This window comes from Lycorma delicatula, chromosome 6, assembly GCF_047948215.1.
Source record: "Lycorma delicatula isolate Av1 chromosome 6, ASM4794821v1, whole genome shotgun sequence".
Taxonomy (NCBI): domain Eukaryota; kingdom Metazoa; phylum Arthropoda; class Insecta; order Hemiptera; family Fulgoridae; genus Lycorma; species Lycorma delicatula.
Window position 1 is genome coordinate 114,307,589 of NC_134460.1, and position 26,834 is coordinate 114,334,422.

At 30.9% G+C, this 26,834-nt stretch overlaps 1 protein-coding gene across 5 annotated transcripts in view; it reads left to right on the forward strand.

The window, feature by feature from the left end:
* The window catches only part of LOC142326132 (QRFP-like peptide receptor), an 807,760-nt gene that overhangs the window by 706,367 nt on the left and 74,559 nt on the right, over positions 1–26,834 (forward strand). For all 5 annotated transcript variants that reach the window (XM_075368335.1, XM_075368334.1, XM_075368332.1 and 2 more), the window contains exon 6: positions 7,504–7,603. In XM_075368335.1, coding sequence (XP_075224450.1) covers positions 7,504–7,603 — 100 coding nt within the window. The remainder of the gene's footprint in view (positions 1–7,503; positions 7,604–26,834) is intronic.

Here is a 26,834-nt window from a genome sequence, read left to right on the forward strand (position 1 = left end):
GAATATACTAATAGAATATTAGTCATATTCTACCCAACTATGTAATCAACGATTCTATTCTACCCAACTATCATATTTTTTCCCCAACTGATTCATGATACCAACTCTAAAAAAAAATCGTGAAGAATCCTATGTGAAAACAGGAGATTTGTATTAGATTCTATTTTGTTTTGGAAACCTATAAAATATGTGGTTATCTCGTCGAGTAGAACATTACGGATAGAGGTTGTAATCGAAATTGTTATAAATAGGTGTGTAGGAAGAGATACATTGATTGACGAAAATATTTATTTAAAAATTAAACTTTGTCACCGAATTTTACATTGATAAACTCAACGTGAGCCTGGAGGAAATCGCAGACTGGATATAAAAACTTACGTGAAGTTCATATGTAATCGCTGTTAAAAAATCTTAATGTAACTGTAGGATCTAATTATAAAACGGTTTAAATTTGAGAAACTGATTTTCCAAAGAAAGAACACAACCCTACTGGCAAAATTAGGTTAATTTCAATTTCTAACAATTTTCACTCGTCGATTGACTCCGTCAAAGGTGAAGCTTTATAAATCATTCTGTGTTCAAATGGAAGCGTTTCTAAGATGTTACTGTGCCAGATGAAAATAATTCCAATTTCCATTTAAACATTTTTTCACAACAGTGTACACTATTTTCAAATTAAATCTCTTTTATCGACTGCATTCTGCATTAATTTAATACGGTTAATAGATAACTGAATCTTTTAATTTTAGTAAACTGTTTTTATTCCATTAGTATAAAATAAGAGTATTTAATTTATAATTATAATACTAATACAACGAATATTACTTTACCTTACTTAAAACATCCAACAATAATAATTAACGAGATGTACCGGGTGATTCATAAAAAATTTCACAATTTTAAAAGCACACAAAGATTTATTGAGAAAACTGAGAGATTCGGTTGAGGCTTCATTTCGTAGAAAAACACATCAAGTTGGTCACCCAGTATTCACTTTGGTTCGATATGGCTTCCATTTTTAACGCGATATACATGCCACCTGAAGTCGATTTCATTCCAGATTGTAGCCAGCAAGTCGGTCATTACCTCTGCAGCCGTGGCGATAATTCGAAGTTTTAGCTCAATAAAATCAACAGGCAAAGGTGGAACATAAATTTGATCTTTAATGAAACCCCCACATGGAAAAATCTAGCGGGATCAAATCTGGGGAACGATGTGGCCATGCAATTGGACCTTTACGACCGATCCACCGACCTGGGAATTGAGTATCAAGAAAATCTCGGACTTCTAGGCGGTAGTGAGGTGGTGCCCCATCTTTCTGTTAGTAATAGTGTCTATCTTGATCATCATTGCTTAACTGAGGAATTAGAGAATGTTGAAGCGCGTCCAGATAAACGACACCATTGTCGGGTTTCATCGGTAAGAAGACACCATTGTCGGTAAGAAGAACGGACCGTACAGTCTATGTTTGCTTAGGGTTTAAAAACATTGACCTTAGGGCTATCACGAATTTGATGCAAATTTTCATGAGGGTTTTCGCTACGCCAAATTCGGCAGTTAAAGATATTCAGCTTGCCACTGATGTGAAACCTTGATTCATCACTAAAAATTACATTGTCCAAAAATGTATCGTTACCTGCAATCTAACATTTCCACAATAAACTGCAGCCTAGCAACTTTGTCGTCATCTGTAATGTGTTGAACAACGGTTTAGTTTTTACGGCTTCAAGTGCAATCTTTTACGTTATAAGCACCAAACAGGAATGCCAGTCTCACGTGACGCAGGTCGAGTGGATTTCTTCGGACTAAGTGAAAAGCTTTCTCTAAGTTCTTCAGCAGAAGCTTCAGGGACGCGTGAGATTTTATATGTTTAAAAGAACAACCTGTCTCAAGGAAGGTTTGGTGCCAAGAGATAATTGTATGGTAGGAGGCTTCCTACCATACCTCCACGAAAACGTTGAAATGCAATTGATGACTGAAAATCATGAAACCAAAACATACAGTAAGCATGTTCCGCAACAGATAAGTGTATCCATTTTTAACAATGTTGACAGCGCTAGTGGCCGAATCCAATGTTTATGAACTATGAGTCAAAACCAGATATGTTTTGCTGTGAAATGAGATCCCAACCGAATCTGTAAGTTATCTAAATAAATTTTTATATGCTTTTAAATTTGTAAAGAAATCTAAGTTTGTGAAGAATTGGTAGAAGCCCTTTTTGAATCAGCCCGTATATAAAAATGCCGTATAAGCCGTATAAGAAAATGTAAAGGTTATTAATTTAAATAATAATCAAATAAAATAAAAAAACATTAAAATTATATTTAATTAATCGAGTAATAAAAACTATACCGGAAAATAACCTGTTAGCTACACCAATTAGCTAGTTGATAAAGTGTTAATCCGTGGATTAATAGAGTAATTAATCTCAGATTCAAAACCTGTTACGTGAATTTTTCCTGTTACGTGAATCTCAACAGGATTATCACCACATAGCATCATAAAATACTTAAAACACTTTAATATCCAATAATCACCGATAGTATTCATAAATAAATAATACTCAACTAATGTAAAATTGTAATTTTCTTCATAAACATGACCTTGTCTTTTAACATTGGATTTAATTATGATAAAGCAGATGTATGTAAAATCTACACATTTACATAATATGATAAAAAAAATTTCAGAAACACCGCAATATTTTAAACATGAAAAAATAATTACTTTACAATATTTAACGCCTGAAAGAATTACAACGTTAGTAGTTTTAACGCTTTAAAAAAAAAGTCAGTTTGTCTCTAGTCAAAAGGAATTCTAAAATAAATATTTGTGGAATTTTCCACGCTATAAATCTAATAGTAATATTTCACAACATCGAAATTACTATGTAAGGAGGTATACTAAAGGAAAATTAGTTACATGAAAGTCGTGAGTTGTATGAGGCAAATTTAACACACAAATTTATTTTAGAAGACTGAAAAAAGCAAAGCTACCAGTTCTGAATGTGTTGATTTTGTCTATGTATTTGATAATGCAGGATGTAATAAAATATTTAATAAAGGAGAGAGATGTTTGTAAACTTCATATGTTACATTTCGCATTTTCACAGTTGCTATCTAAAATATGGATTTAAAACAAAAACCACATTATTTATATCTAGAATGCTTATTTTACAAAACTGACAAAAATATCTTATATTGGTGCCTAATAAATATTATAAATAGCCCAGATAATACGGTAGAATAAAATAAAATAATATTTGATTATACCTTTCGTAAATAACAGAAGATTAAAAGGGTAAAGTTGGCACGTAATATTCCATAAACATTCAACCAGAACTTTTTTCTCACTTTTTTTTCAATAAAAAATTAAATATATAACATTTGATCAAATCAATCTATAGCCGATTTCAAAACTTTCAAAATATCATTATGTATAGCTGCGTTTCTCAACCTGGGGTCACGATTTCCACGGGCGATATGAAAGGAGGTTCGCGAAATTAGGGTAAAACTTACACGTAAACAATAATGAAATCATTTTATGAGAAAAATAATCATTTATTATAAAAATTTTACTTACAAGTACACGTGTAAAGATAATTAATGAGATGGTCGCGTTTATTTTTCATTTGAAAATTTCTCCATACGTGGTTCTATATTAGAAACACATAAAATCAAATTGTTTTCAAGTGATAAAAGATGATTCCTATATTTAGTTTTTAGCGCAACCAAAGAAGAAAATTCCTTTTCTTAGAGGTAGGACGTGGCGAAAGGGATTAATATTTTCAATGCATCTGTGACTAAACTTCCATATTCACTTCGAAGAGCAAGCCAAAAATTATCTAAATCTTCAGATGTAAATTATAACGTTTAATAGGCACACATTTCGATGAGCTGGTTGTGAATCTCAACTGGTAACTTAGCAGCTGCAACAACGTTTACACTAAATGGATTCTGTACCCACTCTTCGGGAAATCATTTTTATCTTTCGGGAAATATTCCGCCAACTAATTTTTAGCTCAGTATCTTCACGCTATTCAAACTACGTCATTAATAAAATGTGTTTTTCACATGCTTGTAAATTCACGTTCAAATCGTCTAAATGCGAAAATATATCAAGCAGCAACATAAACTCATTATTCTGTAAAAACATTGAGAATGGTGTTAGTTTATCCTGAAAAATTATTATTAACTCATCTCGCAATTCAATTGTACAGAAAAGAAGAGATTTTTTTCGCCCGTTTCACTGCATAGTTTAGCAAACAGCTTATTCTGTAATAGTCGACTATTAAGTTAACCATTTTTACAGCTTTACAAAAAATTTGTTTCAGATTTCCCGGCATATTTTTGTGGGAAGAGCATGTCTTTGAAGGTAGTATTGCATATATTCTGTCATTGGTACAAGACGATTGTCTAATTTTTCAGAAATTCACTTTTCTTTCTGTTACTGCCTTTCCACTACCACTACACACTGCAATAAATTTTGCCCAATCTATGAAAAACTCTTAGTAACTTCATAAAAATCATCAAAAACACATTGTTTTGTTGCATTACCGGGTACTGATTTGCAAAACAACATATTTTCTTTGACTGTTCTGTTCCTACCGTATTCATATCTCACAAACCATAAGAACTGAGAAATGTTTACCACAACTATTGACTCATCAAATTGGATAAAAAAAAATTCACTTGAACTCACTTGCTCAGTTATCTGATCACGAATATCGGCAACCCTATCATCGATTCTCCTTGATGTTATTTCGTTAGAAAGCGGAATTTTTTCCAATACTTTTGCTTCTTCCACGCCTATTAAAATACTAACCATATCAATTGCAGTAGGCAATGTGAGGTTTTCTGCGCGATCGTATGGATTTCGAACATCTTAGCTACACTTAATCCTACGGTATAAGATGCTTCAAGTGTAATTTTGTCAGTATGGCATGATTTACAAATAATAGCTTGTTAATTTCTCTTAAGTATATAATTTTCTTTTGAAAAATCCCAAGAGTTTGCTTTTATGATCCGGATATTTAGTTTCTAAGAGTCAAATTAATTTTGATACCTTCATGCTTTCATCGGAGAGGACTTAAAACACAGAACGCACTGTGGTTTTCCATCCAAGGAGGTAAAACCGTAATTTAAATAACTTAATGTACAATCTTGTATTTTTACCAACCGATTCACTGTCTGTAGATGGCCACTTCATTTTTTTTCCACAAATTTATCCATTTTGCATAATCTAATGCAAAAATAAATGAAACTGTTACACTGTTTCACCACCAACTAAAAGACCAAAACGTCAATTATTATTTTCAATGAAACTACGTTTTTAAAAACTTAAATAAAGGCACCAGACGCCCGCTTTACATTTGAAACTTTAAATGTAACTTTAAAATGTAATCCTTTACGCCTCTTTTGTACTCTTGAGAGCAAGAAGTCTTCAAATGTATCACATGCATGTTCGAACATGACAACCTCACAGCAAATATTATGCAAGCAAACCAAATTGCAAGGACATATAAATTTGGAACCTGTAACCTGCTCGCGTTCGTACACTTTATACATGCATGTTCATACCCGTCACTAAAAACGCTGCTAAATAGTTTTAACTAGGTTTTATTGGGTTGGTATTGGGGGGGTTGCGAAAAATTAATTACATTTTTTTTTTTTTTTGCTTTTTGGTGGTTGTGGAGCAAAAGAGGATGAGCATCACTGATAAAGTCTAAAAGAGAATAAAGTCTAATTAATATGGTCAGTGTCCCATGTACAGAAATAATTGATCCTAATTCGAAGAAAATCGGTTTGGTCAATCTTGATATATAAGCCCAAAAGGAGTGATCACACATACGTGCATAGATTTGTTGTTTTTTTTTTGTCTAGACGAACAAGTTGGGCCCTAAAACGTAATTTTCTAAAAACGTTCATACAGCTATTCTAGCTATATTCGTAAACAAACGAAATTTATTTACTCGTGCGATATTTTATTTTTTACTACTTAAATGGATTAATTACATATTTCCAATAGAAAATAACAAAAAAATAGTTAGGAAAAAGCTTATTCCACAAATTTTTTAGAAGTAACACTGCAATATTTAGTTTTTTTTTAATTACTTATCTTTCTTTTATTAATTTCACAGTAGTTACACTGGTAACCGTTTCTGTTTTAAAAATACATTTTTAAAAGTATCCTTTTATTAAAGTACGAAATATTTCATTAATTCTATGTAAATTTTACATTTTTTTTTTCTTTTAATTAATCTTTCTGATAGATTAGCAGTCTCATTTTACTGCTTAACTTTTTATACCAATTCTTTCAAACGCTCATCTGTTCATTTATTGATTTCTAAAACTAAAACCTTTTAGCATTTTCAAAATTAAATTTATGAATTCCGTTTGTTTACTACGTTCAAAGTCTCTTTATTCATGGTAAAAACAATTTTTTTTCATGAAAACTCGCATACGAATATTTACATACAGCTTATCTACAAAACTCATGGCAAGTGAAGAAAATGGAATGAATAAACGAGCCATTTACCGTACTGTACCTTTTTTATTTATAAATAAACGGAAAATAACGACATTATATTTTATAATATATAGTGTCGTTATTTTCCGTTTTCATATAGCCAGTGTTAAAAATAAGTAAACATTAGTTGAAAGTCTACTTTCAACATCATATGCTCTAATATTAAAAATATAAATCTGTATTTTCATTTACTACCAATGAAGATACAAATTTCAAAATAAGCTTACAAAAAAGACACACATATTTTGATATAATAAAATTATTAATTTAAAAATAAACTCTATTTAATTATGACTTACTGGAAAATATCAAACCTAAATCTCTGATATATATATATATATATATATATATATATATATATATATATATATATATATGAGTTCGTTTTTTTTACTTAATTTAAAAGTCATCTGTATTGATTTTAAAAAATCTATAATAAAATTGGTATTTCTTTTTTCTTTTTTTTCTTTTTTGCTTGATGCATAATTGCTGAATAAGCGAATAAGTTAATAAATTTGGAAAAAAATTTACTTTTTATTTTCTATACCTAGGATTCAGCTCTATATTTGTAAATTTTTATTTTTTATAGTAAAGATTTTGAATATTTAAGAGAAAAACAACAAAGTTGCTACAACTAATGTTACAAAATATTTTGTTTTATCGAAGAGTAATTTTCTGATAATTCTTAATTTAAGTACTTTATTCTAAGTTATTAAAATTTATCTTAATTTTATTTCGTATATTTTTCTTGTAAAATTAATGTTTGGGGGATTAAAGTGAAGGAGTACGAATCTTATGAAAGGTTTCAAACTATTTAGTATCATAAAAAATTAAAGTAAAATATATAGTTACTTGATATTAGGAAGATTATTACATTATTAATTGATGAATTACGGAAAAAGATTTAGGAGAAAGAATAATAAATGTTATTATTGCATTACTAACTATTGTTTTGGTTGTGTTTGTGTAATTTAGGACTCTAACCTGTGAAAGTTTTCCTTTAAGTAGTAAACGACATGCAACATTTAAAACAACAATAAAAGCTAGTGAAGAAGAGACCGGAACAGTAAGGCAGGTAAATAAATTATTTGACTTTATATTAATAAAATAAGCATAGAAAACCTAACTTTATTTGGAAAATATGTAATATCATTATTATATTAAGAGAATCTTAAAATGCAAAACCGGCAAAAACCTTTCCAAGTTTATAAGCATTATTTCACCTTGCAATTTTCCGTAAACCATTTACAATATTTTCAATAATTTTTAAAAGTAAATTCGGTACTTTTTTCGAATACTGACACCATTTGTTTAAATAATCAATTTATTTTTTTTTTAAATATACTAATGCTATTTCATTAACTGCCTCAAAGGAAAATAAAATAAAAGTAAGTTTCATTATCCCGATGTAAATTCAAATCCGTATCTGTATTTAATTTATGACAGTCTAGAGTATGTATTACCACCTACAAGTGTTTCTGCGTGTTTATCGAAAAAGCAGTATAATTTTACTGTTGATGTTTAACGTGCATGTTTGAATTTTGGCGACTAACGAACACTATGCCGTTGAGTTTCTGCACCTGCTGGCATTCTAGCTTGAACCAAGACATATAGCAATGGACACGTTTTGCATCTTTATAAAACTGACAATGTTTGTTTTGTTTTTGTTTTTTTGCAGTATTTGTCGTAAAAATGGCTAGGGTTTCGTTGTTAAATTTGCTAACAGATCGATTCAAGCCCGGCTGAATGCTATCAAAGACAACGTTAACGACGGGAGAATATTGTACTCTGACTCCCTGCAGAGGACGGCTGAAGGTGTTTGATGCTCTGATAGCTAGAGTAGCAACCCGGTTGACTAGGGACTTGCTTGCGTTCTTACTTCGCCAAGATAGGCGTTTTGGCACCAAGTCCCGATTAGCTTAGCTGCTTGTTTGCATTCATTTGTGATGAAAGTGTGTGTGGAAGGGTGAAGGTATTGACCTCGTTTCCGAGGGCAGATCACAAATGAGGTAGGTGGTAGAATATGTTAGAAATTCTGTAATGAAACTGCAATCTGGGAGGGTGAAGGCATTGACCTAGTTCCCGAAAGTAGACCAGATCGGAGTAAATTAGTGTTTGTCTCCTTGTAAAATTGTACTTAATTGTTTTTAATGAAATAAGGAATATATCTGAGGTATTTATAAGATAAAATTGTTCTTGTTGCGATGAAAAATTTAAAAGATATGAGAGTAAAATCTAAGATGATTGTAGTAAACTCAGATTAATTTGTACTTGTCGGTCCAGTCTAGCTTTGAAGTTTATATAATGAATAACTAATATGTGTCCTTCGGAGTTAAGATTGAGGCGCGGAGGTCGTGCTTCATGCGATGGTTAAATAGTTAGCCTTCTCACCGGTTAAATAGTTTAGAGGGCTACACATTAGTGTAGATGAGCGAAAATGATTGAAAGAAGCGTACAGCGAAGGCGATAACAAAGTTGAATTAAACAACGGTGGAAATATCTACCGAGGCATTTGCATCGGAGGCATCCTGGCGAAGGCCTAACTGATGGCTATGGTATTAATCAGAGTTAGAAAGTCTATAAGACAACCTCCGAGAAAGTACATCATGGCTAGAAACGGAAGGGGTTGTGTGGCAACCGAAATAATCACAAGTTGGGTGACTTCCCCGATGAGGGTCAAGATGTACTCGGGATTCCTGGCATGGGTACCAAAGCCATGGACTGGAAATGGAAGGTCCCACCATTATGCTGTGAATCATTGGTTCCATTACGTTTATTCTCATAGCGGTGCTTATACTGTAACCATTGAAGGATTATGCGGATTGCTGAATCCGCATAAAAATGACGGAATAAAAATCACAGAGGAACTGCCCGGCACCACGTGGAATCCTACTTCGTCTTATTCATGAAGTTCGTCCACTATACGAACCCGTTCCAGAAAAATATTGAAGCAATAAGGAACACCTGGTTGCCAGAAGTTGCCATTAACAGTCAGTAAGTAAATTTTCTGTGATCGATCACTTGAAATAATGCACTAGCACGTAAATTATTAATAAATAAATTTGTTCGAAAAAATCACGATTTGAAGCGGACTAGTGCTGATACCGGTATTCGATAAAAGTACTTTATATTCTAAATAGAAGTATTTGAAATATTTCTTCATTTTATAATGTTGTATTCACAGTTTAAGATAAAAATGTAAAGAAAAATTTGTCGTTAACAGTAATTCACCACCATTCGTGCGAAAGACTGATCACTATACCTTTGAACACATCCATAAAAAAATTCAGCTAATCTAAGTACAATATTACAGTAAAACTCGTAAACCTTTCTGAACCAAATAACTTTACTTTTGTTAAATTTTATGAAATTATAGAGAACTGAGAACGTGAATGATACTTTTCCGCTAAACATCATGATATCGGAAGTTAGACATCATTGAATAAAACTCATTTAAGTAGTAATGGTAACAAAAGAAAAGCATTCTACATTAGCACATTTTTATATAATTCAAGACTCATTTATTGAAAAACAAAATATATTTGGTAAAATTGATTTTAAAAAAATAGTTCGATAATTTTTACATATTTAATTGTATGAATAAGGTACATTCATTTCTTACTTTCATTTGAAAATAAAGGATTTTGTGATTTGAAATCACAAATTCCGGAACTGGTAACCTTTCTTGTTGATAATAAATATGGGCTTAATATAACCTAACAGAATCTATTTACAATAAACATTACGCACTCTAAATAACTCAAATACACGTAAATTATGTTTATATTAAAATTTTATAAAAAATACATAATTATTGTTTCCCAAAATTAGAAAAATTAAAAAGCTGTACATAAAGGAACTCTCACTAATTCTAGCCGTTTAACTTTCACACACTGCGTAAAATGATTCACAGACAAAATAACTACAATTTTGTAATGATCCAATAGTGCAGTAAGAAAGAAGTGGAAAAATTATATTTGCATTTTTCATTTTAAATAATTTATTATGGCAGAAAAATTCGATTTCAAAAACAGAACTTTGATCATACTACCATGATTCATCATAAAATAAAAAATAAGAATTAAAAAATAAAAGAACAATATTTGCTAAGTCGAATGTATTTTTTATGAACATTGTGTCAACATTATTTCATTACCGGCAAATAACAGTCGAAAAAGAAAAAAATATATTATAAATTATTTTTTTCCTTTACATTCTATGTATTTTAACGAAAAGGTGGTTCACTCAGTAATTTTAATTCATCATATTTTTGCATAGCTAGAACACTGATCAAAGCTTTATTTCGTCCTTACGCATTCTAAAGGTATATCTATACAATCACGAAAAATAACTAATCTAAGTAGCAGATCTGGTCTTCATTAACAATTTTTATAGGTGAACATACAGAAAACAAAGCCAAGCTACACTTCACATCTCATTGTTCAATTCATTGTTCTTGAAGAGATTAAATAAATAAACTGAGTTTCATCCCACTGACCAGATGAAATAACGCGAAATAAGAGTACTGAATTTGAGAAAGGAGGTTAAAGATATAAGAAAAATGAAAGAGATGGAGAGGAATTACTTGCCAATAAAAATTTTGACAATCATAATTAACCTGAGCTAGATCAAGGTATCATCTTTTTATATAAGTTCAAAAGCAAGATTTTATCAATATTAGTTAAATGGAACACTAATCTGCCAATTCTGAATGCCGAATTCTAAAATAATAATTTTAATAAAAATTAATAGAACTTATATTTATACACATTGTGTAATAAGACTAACCTCATTTAATAGACTCAGAAAGAGAACAAGGGAAAAATCGATATATTTCTATGAAAGAATAATTTTATATTATTATTTAATTTGTAATGTAGAAAACTGGAATTTTTATGCCCTGGTTTTGTTCAAGTTCTAGATAAATGTTAATACAGTAAAATTCAACATTCCAAAAGTAAAATTTGAATTTAACAGATACATTGAATAATGGTAATTTTCTCTTTCATTTCCTAAATAGGCACAAAAAGAGGTCTGTATTACAATTTTTTTCATAATAATACTGGAAGAAACTTTACTGATGAATACGAGACGCAAAAACCACTCAAAATTTTCAATTTTTCATGTTGTTGGTCGCTTAAATTCGGCATTGTTAAAGGGACTTAAAAGAAGCAACAAATTGGGAAATTTTTATAAAAACCCATAAATAATCATGACCGCAAATCATGTAAAAAGTATAATTATAATTTCTAAATGCATACTTCTGTAAAATTAAAAAAGTTTTTTAAGAAGTTCCCAAAACAACAATAAACAAGTTTAATAAATGTCCACAATATTTAGGGTGGAATGTATATATATATATATCATTATACCAGACGGTAAAAGAAGGGTTAGCTATTAGAATTCTCACTGCAGTAAAAATTAATACAAAACAACCATGTTAAATTCGGAAAGCCACCGGAGACAATGTTCGTCTTGCAGTGTACCGCATCCATTGCGGCAGAGGAAATTTTCAGCAGTTTATTTAATTGCTTCTAAATTGGTTTTATTTTTTGTTTGTATTTGTTATTTTTATAAAATAATTAATTGTTTTGTTTTGTAATAATGAAATTTTTTCGTTTAATATCTAGTTAAATTCTGCCTCATTTTGATAAGTTTCTTTTAAATCTTACGACTGTAATTAGTTTGTCAACTTTATTCTCATCATTTTACTACGAATAAAAATGTTCTACCAGTTTTGTTTACAAATTTATGTGTTTATTACCTATTTAATAAATTTGGTTTACGCCAAACATAAAATAGTATGTTCTTCGATACCAATTTTTTGTATTTTATTCCAGATCTCTCGAAAACTAATAAAAATATATTTCTAGGACCTATTTTTTTTTCAATTCTTCAAGTCAGATTTCATAAAAACCACTATTACCGTTTAATTTGGGTACCAAGAATTAAAAATTATGGTTTAATTTTACATAAGCCGGAGAAATCAGGGCGAAATATTTTGCCAGCCGACAATCCCTAATTTCCGTTCCTATTTTTATGCGAACTTTTTTCTTTATTTTCACCAGCGAACATGCCGTGAAAATTTGCTACATTTTTTTTCATGAATCATCTTTAATACAGACTATACACACACAGACTATACAGTACATAAGATTTTTTTTTTAATTTTTGTATTTATTTCCTTAATGGATAAAATAATATTTCTATCTTATTTAATCGTTAATATATTATTTATTTATTTTTTAATGAGATGGCGGGCAGCGGTTGCCGTAATTATTCAGCTTGAATGGTAATTTATACTCAATGAAAAATTCCATGCCTGACTGGGATTCGAACCCAAGACCTCCGGGTGAAAGACGCCACCACTCGCGCCACGGTGGCCGGCAATAATAATGTATTATTATGATTTAAAAAGTAAAATAATAATAAATTAAATAAACGTTTTTTTTAAAATCGTCATCACGATCCGAATTTACACAGACTAGATATTTATTTCCACTATTTTTTTCATTTAAACACAATTTCACTTTTTGAAATCAGATCAGTAATAAGAGAGCATAAATAAATAATTGGAAACGAAATGCAAATTAGGAAATGACTGAGAAGAAATTTTACATTTAGAATATAATCAGATCAGACAGTTTTGTTCAATCAGCAAGTGGAACGCAACTTGTAATTGATTCAATCCATTAAATCCTATTTTTTTTTTTTTTTTTTGTATTCATAAAGAAGAAAATTAATATAATCTTCATCATATTTATCACTACTGTGATGATAATATAAATAAGATATTTCAGAAATGTTTTCCACTGTAACAATATTGATAAAAATTTGCATGTTTTCTAGTGTAGCTAACAAAAAATTACCTTAATTTGAGCTGTTGTAAGTAGCAATTTTATATATATTTAATATATTATAAATATATTTAAACAGCAACTTAAATTATGTAAAAGAATAAAAAATGCATCTGAAAAGAATGCTTAAAAACGTTTTATTCTGTAAATTAAAAGCAGTATTTTTATCAATTTTCGTTTAGGTATTTCTAAAACAATAAATCGATGTAACAGCATCAATATAATTTTAAACAGTACAATGTTTAGAATCGTCTAAACAATTTTAATAATAATTTTAATAATCTAACTTATTTTTTCTGTATCATGACTACGAATTTTGTAATGCAATAATGAGGAAGGTATCTCAACGTTTATTCGACTAATAGAATAAAATCTGTTCAGTGTTTTAAAGGTATTATTTGAAATCAGACCATTTCATTTCGTATCGTACCATGAAATAACAAAATTACAAAGCGGAATTTTATGAAAGCATATTTATGATTTTGAGTTTGATAATAAAAGAAAAATTAGGGGAATTTGAAAAATTCAGTATATACAATTTTCAGTCGTTTTTTTGTATCCTTAAGTCAAAATAATATTAAATCTACTAAACAATTATTATTAAATATTACTTATTATTTAGGCTACTAAAATGAAATGTTCAGTCAGAATTAGCGACTGGGATGTCAACAGATAATAATTACACTGTTCTCTATATACGATCAGCTACCTAAAGTACGCTAAATTTATGTATATTTATTTATATATTACGTTTTAGTGCATGTATTACACTCAAAGTAAGATACTCAGACTACAGCCTCTCGTAATTTAAGTGTTTTACAAGTACCTCAACCAAAGGAAAGACTGGGACCAGATAGTATAAAACAACTAATTAGTGTACTCAGTCCTGTTGTGAAACAGCGCATTATATACTCGTACACTTCTTCAATTCTGTAGAGAAACCGCAAACATTTGCCGATAGATAATTCCGTTTTGTACATGTATATTTCACAATAATATATGCTTAATGATATGTTTGAAGTATACGTTAAATTAAGCCTATATAGTCTATTCAAAAATTCAGGTTTACGATAATTATTAAATGTAGGCCTATTGCTAGTAGTTTCGTTTTTACAATCAAACCACAAAGCTTATAGCTTAAATACGCTTTCATAAGCTGTCATAGTTTAAATATTATTTTTTGTTCAATTACCAAATGCAGATACTACTGCATTTAAGATACTATTGTATGCATATAAATAAAAGAGTACAGCGTGCGCGCGTGTGTGTGTTCCTGGTGAACACACACATTATTATTATAGACATTGATTTCGGAAAAATGAATACCACTCTGTAACTAGCATTATAATGCAATCGATGAAAACTAACATTTTTAACAAAAAAGTAACATGAATCAAGTTTCGGAAGGGAAGGAAAAGTTCCCTTTTCGATAATGATGGAAATAATTAAAAAATATCGATATTTATGGAATTATTACCTAAAATGTCTCAATTTATAAATTAAGCGATTACTTAAAACTTTTCCCTCTAACATTTTTTTCTGAAGTGATTTCTGGCCGAAATATTTTCCCAGGTCAGTCGGCCATATTTTTCAATTTTTCCCCCTTTTCACTCCCTTCCGAAACCCGATTTCTGTTACTTTTTGTTAGAAATATTAGTTTTCATCGGTTGCATCATCATGCCAGTTACAGAGGGGTAAGATGTTTTCTGAAATCAATGTCTACTGCTTCTAGTAAATATATATATAAATACGTATATGTAGCGTTATAATTTAAAAATTAATCGTGAAATTAACAATCCTAAAATTGAGAATTCTTGTAAATATTTACTCAATTGTTTTGGAATACATACAAAATGGCGTAATATAGAGCTGTCCGCCAGTTGGTGTGGCGGAGTTATATAAACTTCTAAAACAAATTTGTTGTTGGACAGGTTATAAAAAAAAAAATAATAATGTATTATTATTATATGAAAAAAAAAGGTTTATAACATTAACAAATGCATATAATAACCATATTTATTCCAGTACCCCCTCCCCCAGCCAACCCCCCCCCCCACCGCGACAAACGAATAAGCCCTACACCACGATTTCACGGAACGAAAATCTTAAAAAAACATCGAGAATATACCGGTATCTTAAAGTGCAACTCATATGATGAAAAAATAGATAAATACAAAAATATTCAGAAAGAAAAGCATTTAATTCGTTCATTTAAATTACAATATTAATATTACATTAATAATTAATTACCATAGGTACTAGTTTAGTTCAGAATCGGTAGTCCAGTAAAACAAAAAGAAAGTATCACGTGGAAAAGGATCATTTCAATACACTTTTTAATATGGGATTTTATTTTTAATTAATCACTGTCACTGGCAATGTCTGTAGAAGAGTTACTGGTAGTCTCCACGTCGCTCTGCTAAAGGTCCTTACTAATTCCGAGGAAATAGATTCCCAAGCATCTTTTAGACAAACACAAATCTGGTTAAAATCTGGGAGTTTGATTCTTCGTGTAGGCGTCAGAAAAATTATCATCAGTCATCCATTTACTGTACAGTTGTTTTAATGCAGATTTGAACGGTTTATTAATGCAGACATCTAGTGGTTGCAACAGACATGTCAATCCGCCTGGAATTATTACTTGGTCATAACACCCTTTTTTAAAATGTCTTTCACTTAATCAGTCGTATGCCCCCGATAACTATCCATTTCTAGCATACCGGAAATTTTTTTATTAAGTAAATCTCCTGATCTGATCTAAATACACATCTAAATACATACGCACCCGATCCAACCTAAAATTAAGGTATCGTCCATCCAACCTGATTCCTGTGCTCTGATAATAACTCCATTTACCTGTACGGTAGGAAGAGTTTTTCTTTAAAAAAATGTACGGAGGTAATTTTGATCCATCAAAAGTAATGCAAAGCATAACACTACACCTTTCTTTTTCATCACCACCAGTGCGAATCGTAACACATTTTTCACCTCTTTTGTTTACGGTTTTGTCATTTCAAAATATACGGGGGTTTGATCAGCGTTTCCTATTTGATAAGGTAAACAGCTTTTATCGTTTCAAAGATTTGTGATAATGTAATATTCTTTGTTCATACTCGTCTGGATGTCGTTGAGAAATGGTCGTTTTTCCTCTTATTCACAAATCATTTCGTTCAAAAAGCCGTGGATGGATAGGCTTTAAAATCAACTTTATTCACTGATTTTGCAATTTCACGAGCATATGATTGACACATTTCTGTCTTCACAGCATAACCCTACTCCTTTTTTCCATAACAAAGACATACAATTTTTTTTCTATGTCTGTGTATTTTTGTTTTAAGCCACGACAAGCCCTTATATTACCAGTGCCTTTCATCAGAAGTTACTTCTTCTTACGCCACTCTCAAATGCAAATTTCATCTACGTCAAATTTTCTTCCTCCCACCCGTTTTCCAATTTTTTTCAGCGTCTTCTATAACGAGCAGTTTTTCATTTACTGTGAAAGATCGTAGACGCTGTTTTTTTTGGTATATATTTTAATGTCGTAATTAAAATAAATCACCGTATAGAACTTTACAAGATAAACTAAAACGATAAAATGCACATTACCGTCCACATATACAAACATTACAATGACTATGGCGAATACACAAGAAGACGATGGGTAACTGATAGTGTTACTGTGGTGTCATTAGAACCGGATGCAGCCTATACAAAATGAATCAGTTTTATAAAAATGCTGTAACTTCATTCCTATCGATAATAACAGGATGTTAATAATTAAGGATGAATTCTGTATAAGCGGCATCCAGTTCTGATAAACGAAAGCATAATGTAACTAACTATGTTTACGTGATTGAATTTAGGTACTTCTAAGAAAACGTTTACTTTACATAAATTATCCTACCTAAAGGCTATGTTTCAAGTAAGCCCCGCCCCATATTTTTTCTCTCCAATACCAATTAAAAAAGTGCGGAGGGTATTCGAATAAATACGGTAGTTCAAAGTATTTATTCATTACCTGTAATAATCTTAAAAATATTAATGGAAAGTGGTACTTTTTTTTACAATTTAAAACGATTTTAAATATTTGTTCTTCCTAATAAATTTCAATAAAATCACCAGAAAAAACATACTTTTAATTAACATTTTCTTATTATTTTTTTAAGACGAAAAAATATTATTAAAAAATAAATAAAAATAAAATAGTAAATTTCATTTTGCTTAATACCTTTTTCTTTATAACAAAATTCAACATTCCAACTGTTTTTCTAAACAATAAATTCGTATATATTGTTTTAAAAATATATTTTCTAATAAGTCATTCCTTTTTTTGGAACTGAACCCATGTTTTCATTTTTGATATTCACAATCTCTGCTAAAAGAATTGTCAGTAAAGGGAGCAATAAAAAAACACACTGTAACTCATTTGATTTAAAATAATTAGGAATTGGAATCATGTTTTGAAATATAATCATTTCTTTGACTTGGTTTACAAAGAATTTAATTGTATACAAACTACTGTGTAAGTGAATTAACTGATTAAGAACCAGTATAATTTAAAAGATTACCGGCTCAATAAACAAAAGAATAGAAAAAATATATAAAGAATTTTTGAGACCTGCATTCAGCAGAAAGAAAAAAGCAAAAAGACTTTTTAATAATGGAATAAGATATAAAAAAGACGCTAAAATGAGATTACAGTGTAGTTGTAGATTAACAGTGTAATAGTTTTCTAAGCTAAATGATTTTATGAAAAATAAATATAGTTTTACCCTACTTTAGTTTGTAAAAAAAAACAAACATTTTACGTCAGTTATGCTAGAGAAAGAATGTTTTTTTACGAAAAGTACTTTATTTGTTATTATAAGACAAAAGCTTAAACTAAAAACAATTTTATTTATAAAAACTTTTTAATTTAAAGATTTTTTTCTTATATTTCCATATCCAATACAAACAGATTACGTCTTATTTAAAAAATAATGATTATATTTATAAGAAAATTTTCAAGGAAATAGTCTAATATTTTATTTGACACCTATCTTTATACAGTATTGTTCATGATTCATATACGACTAAATTAATAAATAAAACACTACGTCTATGGCATTACATTTTTACTTAATTAAAATAAAATAGTGAAGGAATAATCAAAACAGAATATTATACTTTTCAACGGGAAAACAAACTTTTTTTTATCTATTAACGAAAAAAAAATTGTTGTAGCATTAATGCTACTCCTAACAATTATTTCCACGTCAAGTAGAAATTTACATAAAAAAATAAATAAAATGCTTTTATCTCATAAAAGTTTTTTTATTAGAAATAATACTTAAATAAATGTGAAAACAGTAACGGAAAAGGTTGTTCATAACTCTATCATAAAATCAACAATATTTTGAAATAAATAGTGTGTATGAAGCTAGAAACCACAAAAAAAAGTGACATATATTTTGGAAGTAGTATGGAAATTTAAGCTTAAATTATATGAGATATTTTTAAAATAATCAACTTTTAAACAGAAATAAAAGCAAATAAAAAAGAGATAGAAAATATTATAAAGGTAAATACAACTTTACGAAAAGAGGAATAAAAAAAAATGAATGAAAATAAGAAAAATAATTTTATAATAGAGACAATAATAAGAGATAGTAATTGTTTTTTAATTTTTCAATTATTTTTTTACTTTAACTAGTTAGCTAGTTAACTAGTTATTGGTGTAAGGATACTGTAACGGAAATATTTAATCATCAAAGAAGTACTGAAGAAAGAAGAAAACATTGCTAACGAAAAAATGTTAAATGCAAAACAACTTAAAATTAACATACTAAACTAAAAAAAAAGATATAATTTTATTCTATTATTTAAACATATAATAAAAAAAACAACAGCTTAATTAATTGACCGACAAAACTTTATAAAACCTTTGAATAATTTATATTCTCTTACATTCCATGTAAATATATAAGCTGAACACAAAGAACAGGATAATGTTTAATAAAAGAGAACATAATAAAACAGGTTAAGGAGATATATATATGACATTCTACTTATGATAATTACAAAATTTCGTGGACTGCGAAATTATTTGTACCTAAAATAGAAAAAAAAATGGATTTTAATCAAGTGGATGTAACCTCACGTTTTTTTTAGATTTATCTTCTGGAGAAATTAAGTCATAACTGTTTTAAATTTAATTTTTATCATATTAAAGAAATATTTTATACAAAAATCTGGTTTGTGAAAGCTTTATTGCTTTTTTGGAAGAGAATTTATGGCTAGGACATTAAATAAATGTGTTAGGAATAAAGATTACTCCATGAAAATATATACAATATTTGAATCAAATCAGACTGGTACTATGGCTATAGCACCAAAGCATGTACAAGACTACACTTCATTTACATTCATACATATCCTCATTCATCCTCTGAAGTAATACCTTACGGTGGGTGGTTCCGGAGGCTAAACAGAAAATAGAGAGCCACCAAAGCATCTGGATAAAAAGAGACTATTACATAAAACCATGTTTTCCATTCAGGTACCTTAAAACGCAAAAATTTCAGAAAAATCTGAAAGCTGATATTTTGAATTTACAAAAGGTTTTTGTTATTCTAATTATTAATATAAATACAAATATATTAAAATACCTCCATCGATGAAGATTCTTTGCCATTCACTGGAGAATAAGGAAAATAACCATCAATCTGAAAGAGAAAATAAATTTGAATTAATTAATATTAAGATTTGTGTTTCGTGGCGGAATGGTAATGTCTTTAATTTTTACTCAGAAGATTCTTGGTACAAATCCTTAGTAGATTTGGCATTTTTTCACGAACTAGAAATATTACGCATTTAATGGCAACACATAATCCTAGAGATTTATATAGAGAGTTGATCATTAAAATAAATTATTTTGGTCTTACGAAATCCAAGTTGAGGTCTTTTTGAGATCGTATAAGCAAAACGTAAGGTGCAAAAAAGGATTCCTAAAACATTTATTCTCGAGAAAACATCCCACATAAGGATAATTTGGGTAAGTGAAGAATAAAGTGGGTAATGATAAAAATATTTTCAACAAAATAATCTCATTAAAATTAAGCTGTTTTTTTTCTCAATAACAATTATAACTACAATCGGCTCTCCTGCGAAGCCAAAAGTTTTCTGACAAACGAAACACCTGCAGACACGATCTAGCGCCAATTGTAGGTCCTGTGGGGCTAGGCCAAGGTCATCGTTAACGACCAGGATAGCTGTGTCATCGGCGAACATGGTGACGATGCAGTCATCCAGGGCCGGAATGTCTGCAGCGAATATGGATTACAACACAGGGCCCAACACAGATCCCTGAGGGACACCCGACCTAATCTCAAAGAATCTTGAAAACTCGTCATTACATTTCACCTGAGCAAAACGCCCCTCAAGATAATTCCGCAAGTAGAGTTGAGAAAGTTGTAGCTTTTACTTGTAGAGTAAGCCAAGTGTTCCTACCTTATCAAAGGCCTGTTGGATATCTAAGAACCCCGCCGAGCAGAATTTCCTTTCCTTCAGACACCCGCTGATGGCTCTACGGGATTGTTCGATTGTGGAATTGCCACACCTGAAGCCAAACTGGTAGTCCGGAATTATCCCCTTACTCCCCAACAATGGCCGAAGCCTGTGCAGTAATAGATAGCTTCTCAAACAATCTAGATACGACTGGTAATAAGCTAATTGGTCTGTAAGAAGAAACTTCCTGTGCAGGCTTCCCTATTTTCAGGATCATTACCACCTGCGACACCTTCCATTCCGCTAAGAAGTAAGACGTCCGTAGAACAGCGTTAAACAGATTCCTTATGTACTCGATCCCTTTAAGGGGTAGCATGACAAGCATTTTGTGCGTTACTAAGTTAAAGCCCGGGGCCTTCCTCAGTCGCCTTCCTTGGTTGATTAGTTTTAGTATCTCCCTTGCAGAGACCGGTTTAATCGGGTAGCTGATTGGCATTGGGCTCTCAAGGAAGTGGTTAACATCCCCATCACCAGAGCCCTCTTCATCGTGGGGTCGGAGCGTTACCTCTAGGTATGAAGCAAACAGATCGACCTTCTCCTTGTCAGTCCTCGCTCACGATCCAGTACACCTCTGTAGGGCGGAGCTTTTTCCTGGATGGGAATCGTTGTGGTCACTTCGTACCCTTCCATAAGAAGCATCCGTCCCCATTCAGGTGAGAATGGTTTCCTATTTATTCCTTTAATGGCTCGTCCCTTATAGTTCTCAGCAACCTCATCAGCCTTCGCGCTGTCCTATTAAGAAGTGTTCTGTCTTCCGGCCTTCTGAAACGCTGCCAATTCCGCCGATGATGCCGCTTCGTGATAATTAGTTCTGTCACTTCCCTCGGAGAGATATTGTCCCTGGCTGAGTGCAAATGTTCAGGTTTAGACCACCACGCTCCCTCCTGCATGTCAAATGGTACGTCGCGTAATCAATATCCCCAATGGTATCGAAGGGGAACGGGTCAGTCAGTTTCTTGTTGATCCAGTCCTGGAAAGAAACTCAATCCGTTCGTCTCGTATGAAGCATAAACCTCCCTTTCCTCCTCAGCACCGTCGTGATCAATGTAAGTGGAACGGACGAGTGGTCCGACGATGAATCATAGTAGTTTTCCACCAGAGTGTATGAAGATGATATACCCGATGTGACAAAAACGTTAAGCAAATCCAGGATTTTCGTCAGGTCCGTAGGCCAGTATGTCGGCTGGAGTCCCGATTCTACGTCCAGGCGCAGATTCTGGACACACTTCCTCAGCATTCTATCTCTGCTGGTTGTCAAACGGGAACCCCACAATCGGTCCTTCGCGAGTTTCAATTCGCCTTCCGCCGACGCTTCCTCTCCAATATCACTTGATATAGTCTGCAACCACGGTAGTTGCCGGATGGTCGCGCAGATTGCAGGAGTCTTCCTGTCCTTCCGGGAGTAGTCAGCTGTCCAAAGGCCCTCTTCACATTTCATGCAGCGGAAAGACCTCACAAAATTGTTCTTAGTGTGCCCATATTGATGATACCTGACGCACTGCACGAGGCCTGTAGGATTCCGTGGCGTCTAGAATGACACTCTGCAATTGGCGATTTACTCCTATTCAAAGATGGTCTTATTGTTCTCCTGTAGCTTCAGGTTTACGAAGAAATTTGATGTGAGCTCTTTAGTCACCCTGTGGCGTGCAGTTATCAAGTCCTTCACCCGATTTGGGTGAACATCTTGAGTGAGTGTCTGTGGGTGCGCGTCAGTACGTGATAATTAAATTACTTGCTTCATATTATAAGTCGAAATCAAACGGAATGAAATTAATTATACGTATCTAATTTATAAATACTTAAATAAAGTTAAAATGTAGCCATAAAAAATAACGCACATACTTGTATTACCAAAATAATTCGATATTATAACAGATTAAACAATTGTAATAATAAAATTATTAAAAATAGAAAGAAAAAGAATGAGAGAAAAATTATTTCTAATATCAGAAAAACCAACAAAATAATATACATAAAATTAAAAATTAAAAAAATATTATTTGTGTTTCTATTTGGTTGTTTTATATTGTGATCAATTTTGTATGGTATTTAACTGCTGAACTGGAAAATAACATATTCAGAAAGCGTAAACAAAACCTATAAAATAAAAAACTTTTAACCTTACCAAAGAGCGTTGTAATGTGATCTACAACTCAACATCAAACTTTAACCTAAGTAATGCCCACTGTAATGTTTATTCAGTTTTCCGATTTAATGGAAAAGAGAGTGTGTGTAGGAGGAGAAATAAGAAGGAATAAGAGAAAGAAAAGTAAATGCGTTTATTCAATTCCATTTCATTTTTATTTTATTCGTATCTTGGTTAAGGCCTTAAAAAATAAAAACGTATAGGTAGCACAGTCCGTTTTATCTACAGTTAATAAAATATAATAGGTAAGATATGTGTTAAAATCGCTTGCAACACGAACATTCATTAATAGTAACATGATAAGGGCGTGAAAGAAGTATACATGATGTTTTTTTTTAAACCCTGCTCCCCGGGGCCGGATTTACAGCTAAGTAGGACTCAGCCCGAGAGAGTGTCCTTATACTCTAAGGGGGCCTCCTCACCCACCGGCAGTATGTCTCCGGCACGGCATGTCAACTCGCCCGGTCGGATCTTTTAAGTGCCTGCCTCTAATGCCTAAAGGACAGTAACCGGGCTCGACTATCCCGTTCCCGGGCCGTCCGCCAAAGACCGGGACTCGGTCATAGACATTGCCCGCCTCAAACCGCAGAAAGGAGAGACCAGGTCCGGCTATGCCGTCCCCAACCCCACCACCCTACGGCCGGGATTCAGTCCCGGCCGTATTATTCCCATCCTATAAGCCCATGGAGTTCCCTCCCGATTATTGGAAGCCACACACCTAGGCATGCAAACCCTCACGTGAGAGTTTGCATGCTGTCCACCCTTCCCTATGCTAATGTCCCCTAAGATTTTATAATTCTCAGGGCGTCAACGTTTTTTAATAAAAAAATGCTTCATTTAAAGAAAGACTGTACACCACATACTATTCTTCACGAGTCTTCGATTATTTAAAAGTAATATTTTAATATTAGACTTTATTTAATTCGCAAAGTAATTAGTTGGCAAACTAATTGTTTCACGCTGATTTTCAAACCGATTAGTTCGCATACTAAGTAAATGGTTTACTTATCAAACGCACAACCGTTGGTGTACCTAATTAAATCAATCGTTTAGTTTGCGAACTAAACGGTTTGCGTTCACTAACTTACCTTCAGTTAATGTTCGCAAACCAGTAATTTGTTGCTGGAACAGATGAGTATACCTTCGTATATCTACTTAATTATTTATATTATTTTTTACAGAATTTCAACATAATTAGTATTTTCTATATTCTATTTCATAATATATAAATTTCTTCTTTGATATTCATAAAGTGTGAGTAGATCAGTTTTAATGGAGAGCAGCCAGTGTATATAAAACAACAATTTGTTCTTGTAAAAAAGGTTAACCAGGAAACATTAAAATTTCTATAAAACAATCATTAATAAGTGTATTAAGTAGAAAAATACTAATGTATAAAATGTTTTATCTCTATTTGCAAATTTTATTTTATGAGATAACATGGTCTTTAATCATGGTACAAGACCTTTTTAAAAGTTATTATTCCCTAATATCATAAAATTTTATCTGAAGAAAAGCTTTTTTTCGAAATAATTTGTAATAAACATTTTTCGCACTTAAATTATCGTTTTCTTTTTTTATATTTGGTTTTCGGGATCTTTATTTTATTCAAAAAATTTTATATTTTTTCTTTAATGAAGCTTAACATAATTGAATTTTCGTTTCATATAATTAATTATTAATGATACTTAACACGTAATTTAAACAATGAAACGGTTAAAGCAATTTTAACAGGGTTTCAATTTGTTCAAAAACACACAAATGGCAATCTGACCATTAAATCTCGCTATAGAAATCAAATTAGCGCAGTACAATCGAAATGTAAGAGAAGACGGGTAACAACATTCACTTCGTACTTAATTCTGCTTCCACAAACACACTTCAATAACGTGCCAAATTACAGAACTCTAAACATTCTCTTCGTAAATGAAGTTCAACACTAATCTCCTCCACTGTTCGCTCCTAATTCTTTCTTATTTCACTGTTTATTTCTCTCTTCTATTTTCTCACATATTTAACAAACGTACCCATGAATACAAATGTATACACAAACGCAAACTAATCCGTCTAAATTACTTTTAAGCGAATCATACAAATTATATCTGATTTAATTTAGTATTAATGCCTACATTACAAACATTACCGCATCTTAATAGTGATAATACTCTACTGTATAAGAAAATAATCTCCAGAAACAGAAACGCAATATAAAAAAGTCACACTGAGTGTAACAATATATTTCTGTCAGTAATATATATTTTCTATTACCACTACTTCATATATTTACTTTTATCCATATTTTAAATGTAATTAATATAAGTGAAATTGATGGTAAAAAGTCACAGAATTTGGTCGATAATACTGTAAGACAATACATAAAATGAAAAATAAAAGAATTATAAATAAAAAAAAAAAAAAACGTGTTATACACATAAAAATTTTAATAACTTTAAAATTCTTCCTGCTTTAATGAAATCAAAGAAGCTACCTCATGCTGTTGTTATATTTATTTGTAATTAACAATAATTCAGTCACGAGAATGCTCACAATTTTTATTCAATATGAAATTATCAGATTATCTAATAAGCGGAAATTTAAAAAAAAACCGACAATTAATTTTTGAAAGAAAAAAAAATTTCCTGGCTCACCAGAAAGGTTTTCAATTCAATAATTTTAAGCTCTATGTTTTTGTCTTTGAAAATTCAGGACCGCATGCATCAACATTTCTTTTATTATTAAAATATTCAGTAAAATTGATTTTAAATAAATTAAAATTTTTTTTTAATCTTTAAACTATTTTTCATCCAATATTCCAATCTTTTTTCGGAATTTTTATTCCCCTGATGGCAGATGACGATGTTAAAAATTTTAATTTTGCGAAGAAGGTTTTTTTTCATTTTTAGAGCACCCAGATTCAAAGGAACCATTCAAGCAAAATAATTTCTAAAAAAATAATCCCTAAATAGATATAATAAATTTAAAAAAGTGAAATTTTTAAAACTGTTTAAAAAATTCAAAGATGGAGCCGTAATTGTAAATAAGTAAATTGTAATTTTCTAATAAAAGGAGGTGAACCCACAGGGTTGGTTTATTGATGAACGCGTCTTCCCAAATCAGCTGATTTGGAAGTCGAGAGTTCCAGCATTCAAGTCCTAGTAAAAGCAGTTATTTTTACACGGATTTGAATACTAGATCATGGATACCGGTGTTCTTTGGTGGTTGGGTTTCAATTAACCACACATCTCAGGAATAGTCGAACTAAGATTCTACAAGACTACAATTCATTTACACTCATACATATCATCCTATGAAGTAATACCTGAACGGTAATTCCCGGAAGCTAAACAGGAAATAGAAAGTAAAAGGGTACGAAAAGTTTTAGTTAATTTATTTTTTTCAAGAAAGTAAACATCAAGAGCCATGAAAAATATAAGATTTTCACATTTTAAATGTAATGGGTAACTTGCGAGATGGATTTAAATTAAAAATATTATGAAAATAATTTTTTTATAGAAAGATTATTTCTTGTTAACATAAGCGATTGGAGTGAGATGGACAAAGAAAGTTTATAATAATTTGAAAGACTACTGATGTAGAAAATATAAACATATAAATATAAATTTAATAAAACACAAATAAGAAAAAAAATAAATAAAATAAATAACATATACATATATATTTTTAAATATAAAGTTAACTCCTCCAATTCTGAAGTAAGATATAGCTAAAAAAATTATTTAATTTTTTTTATATATGAT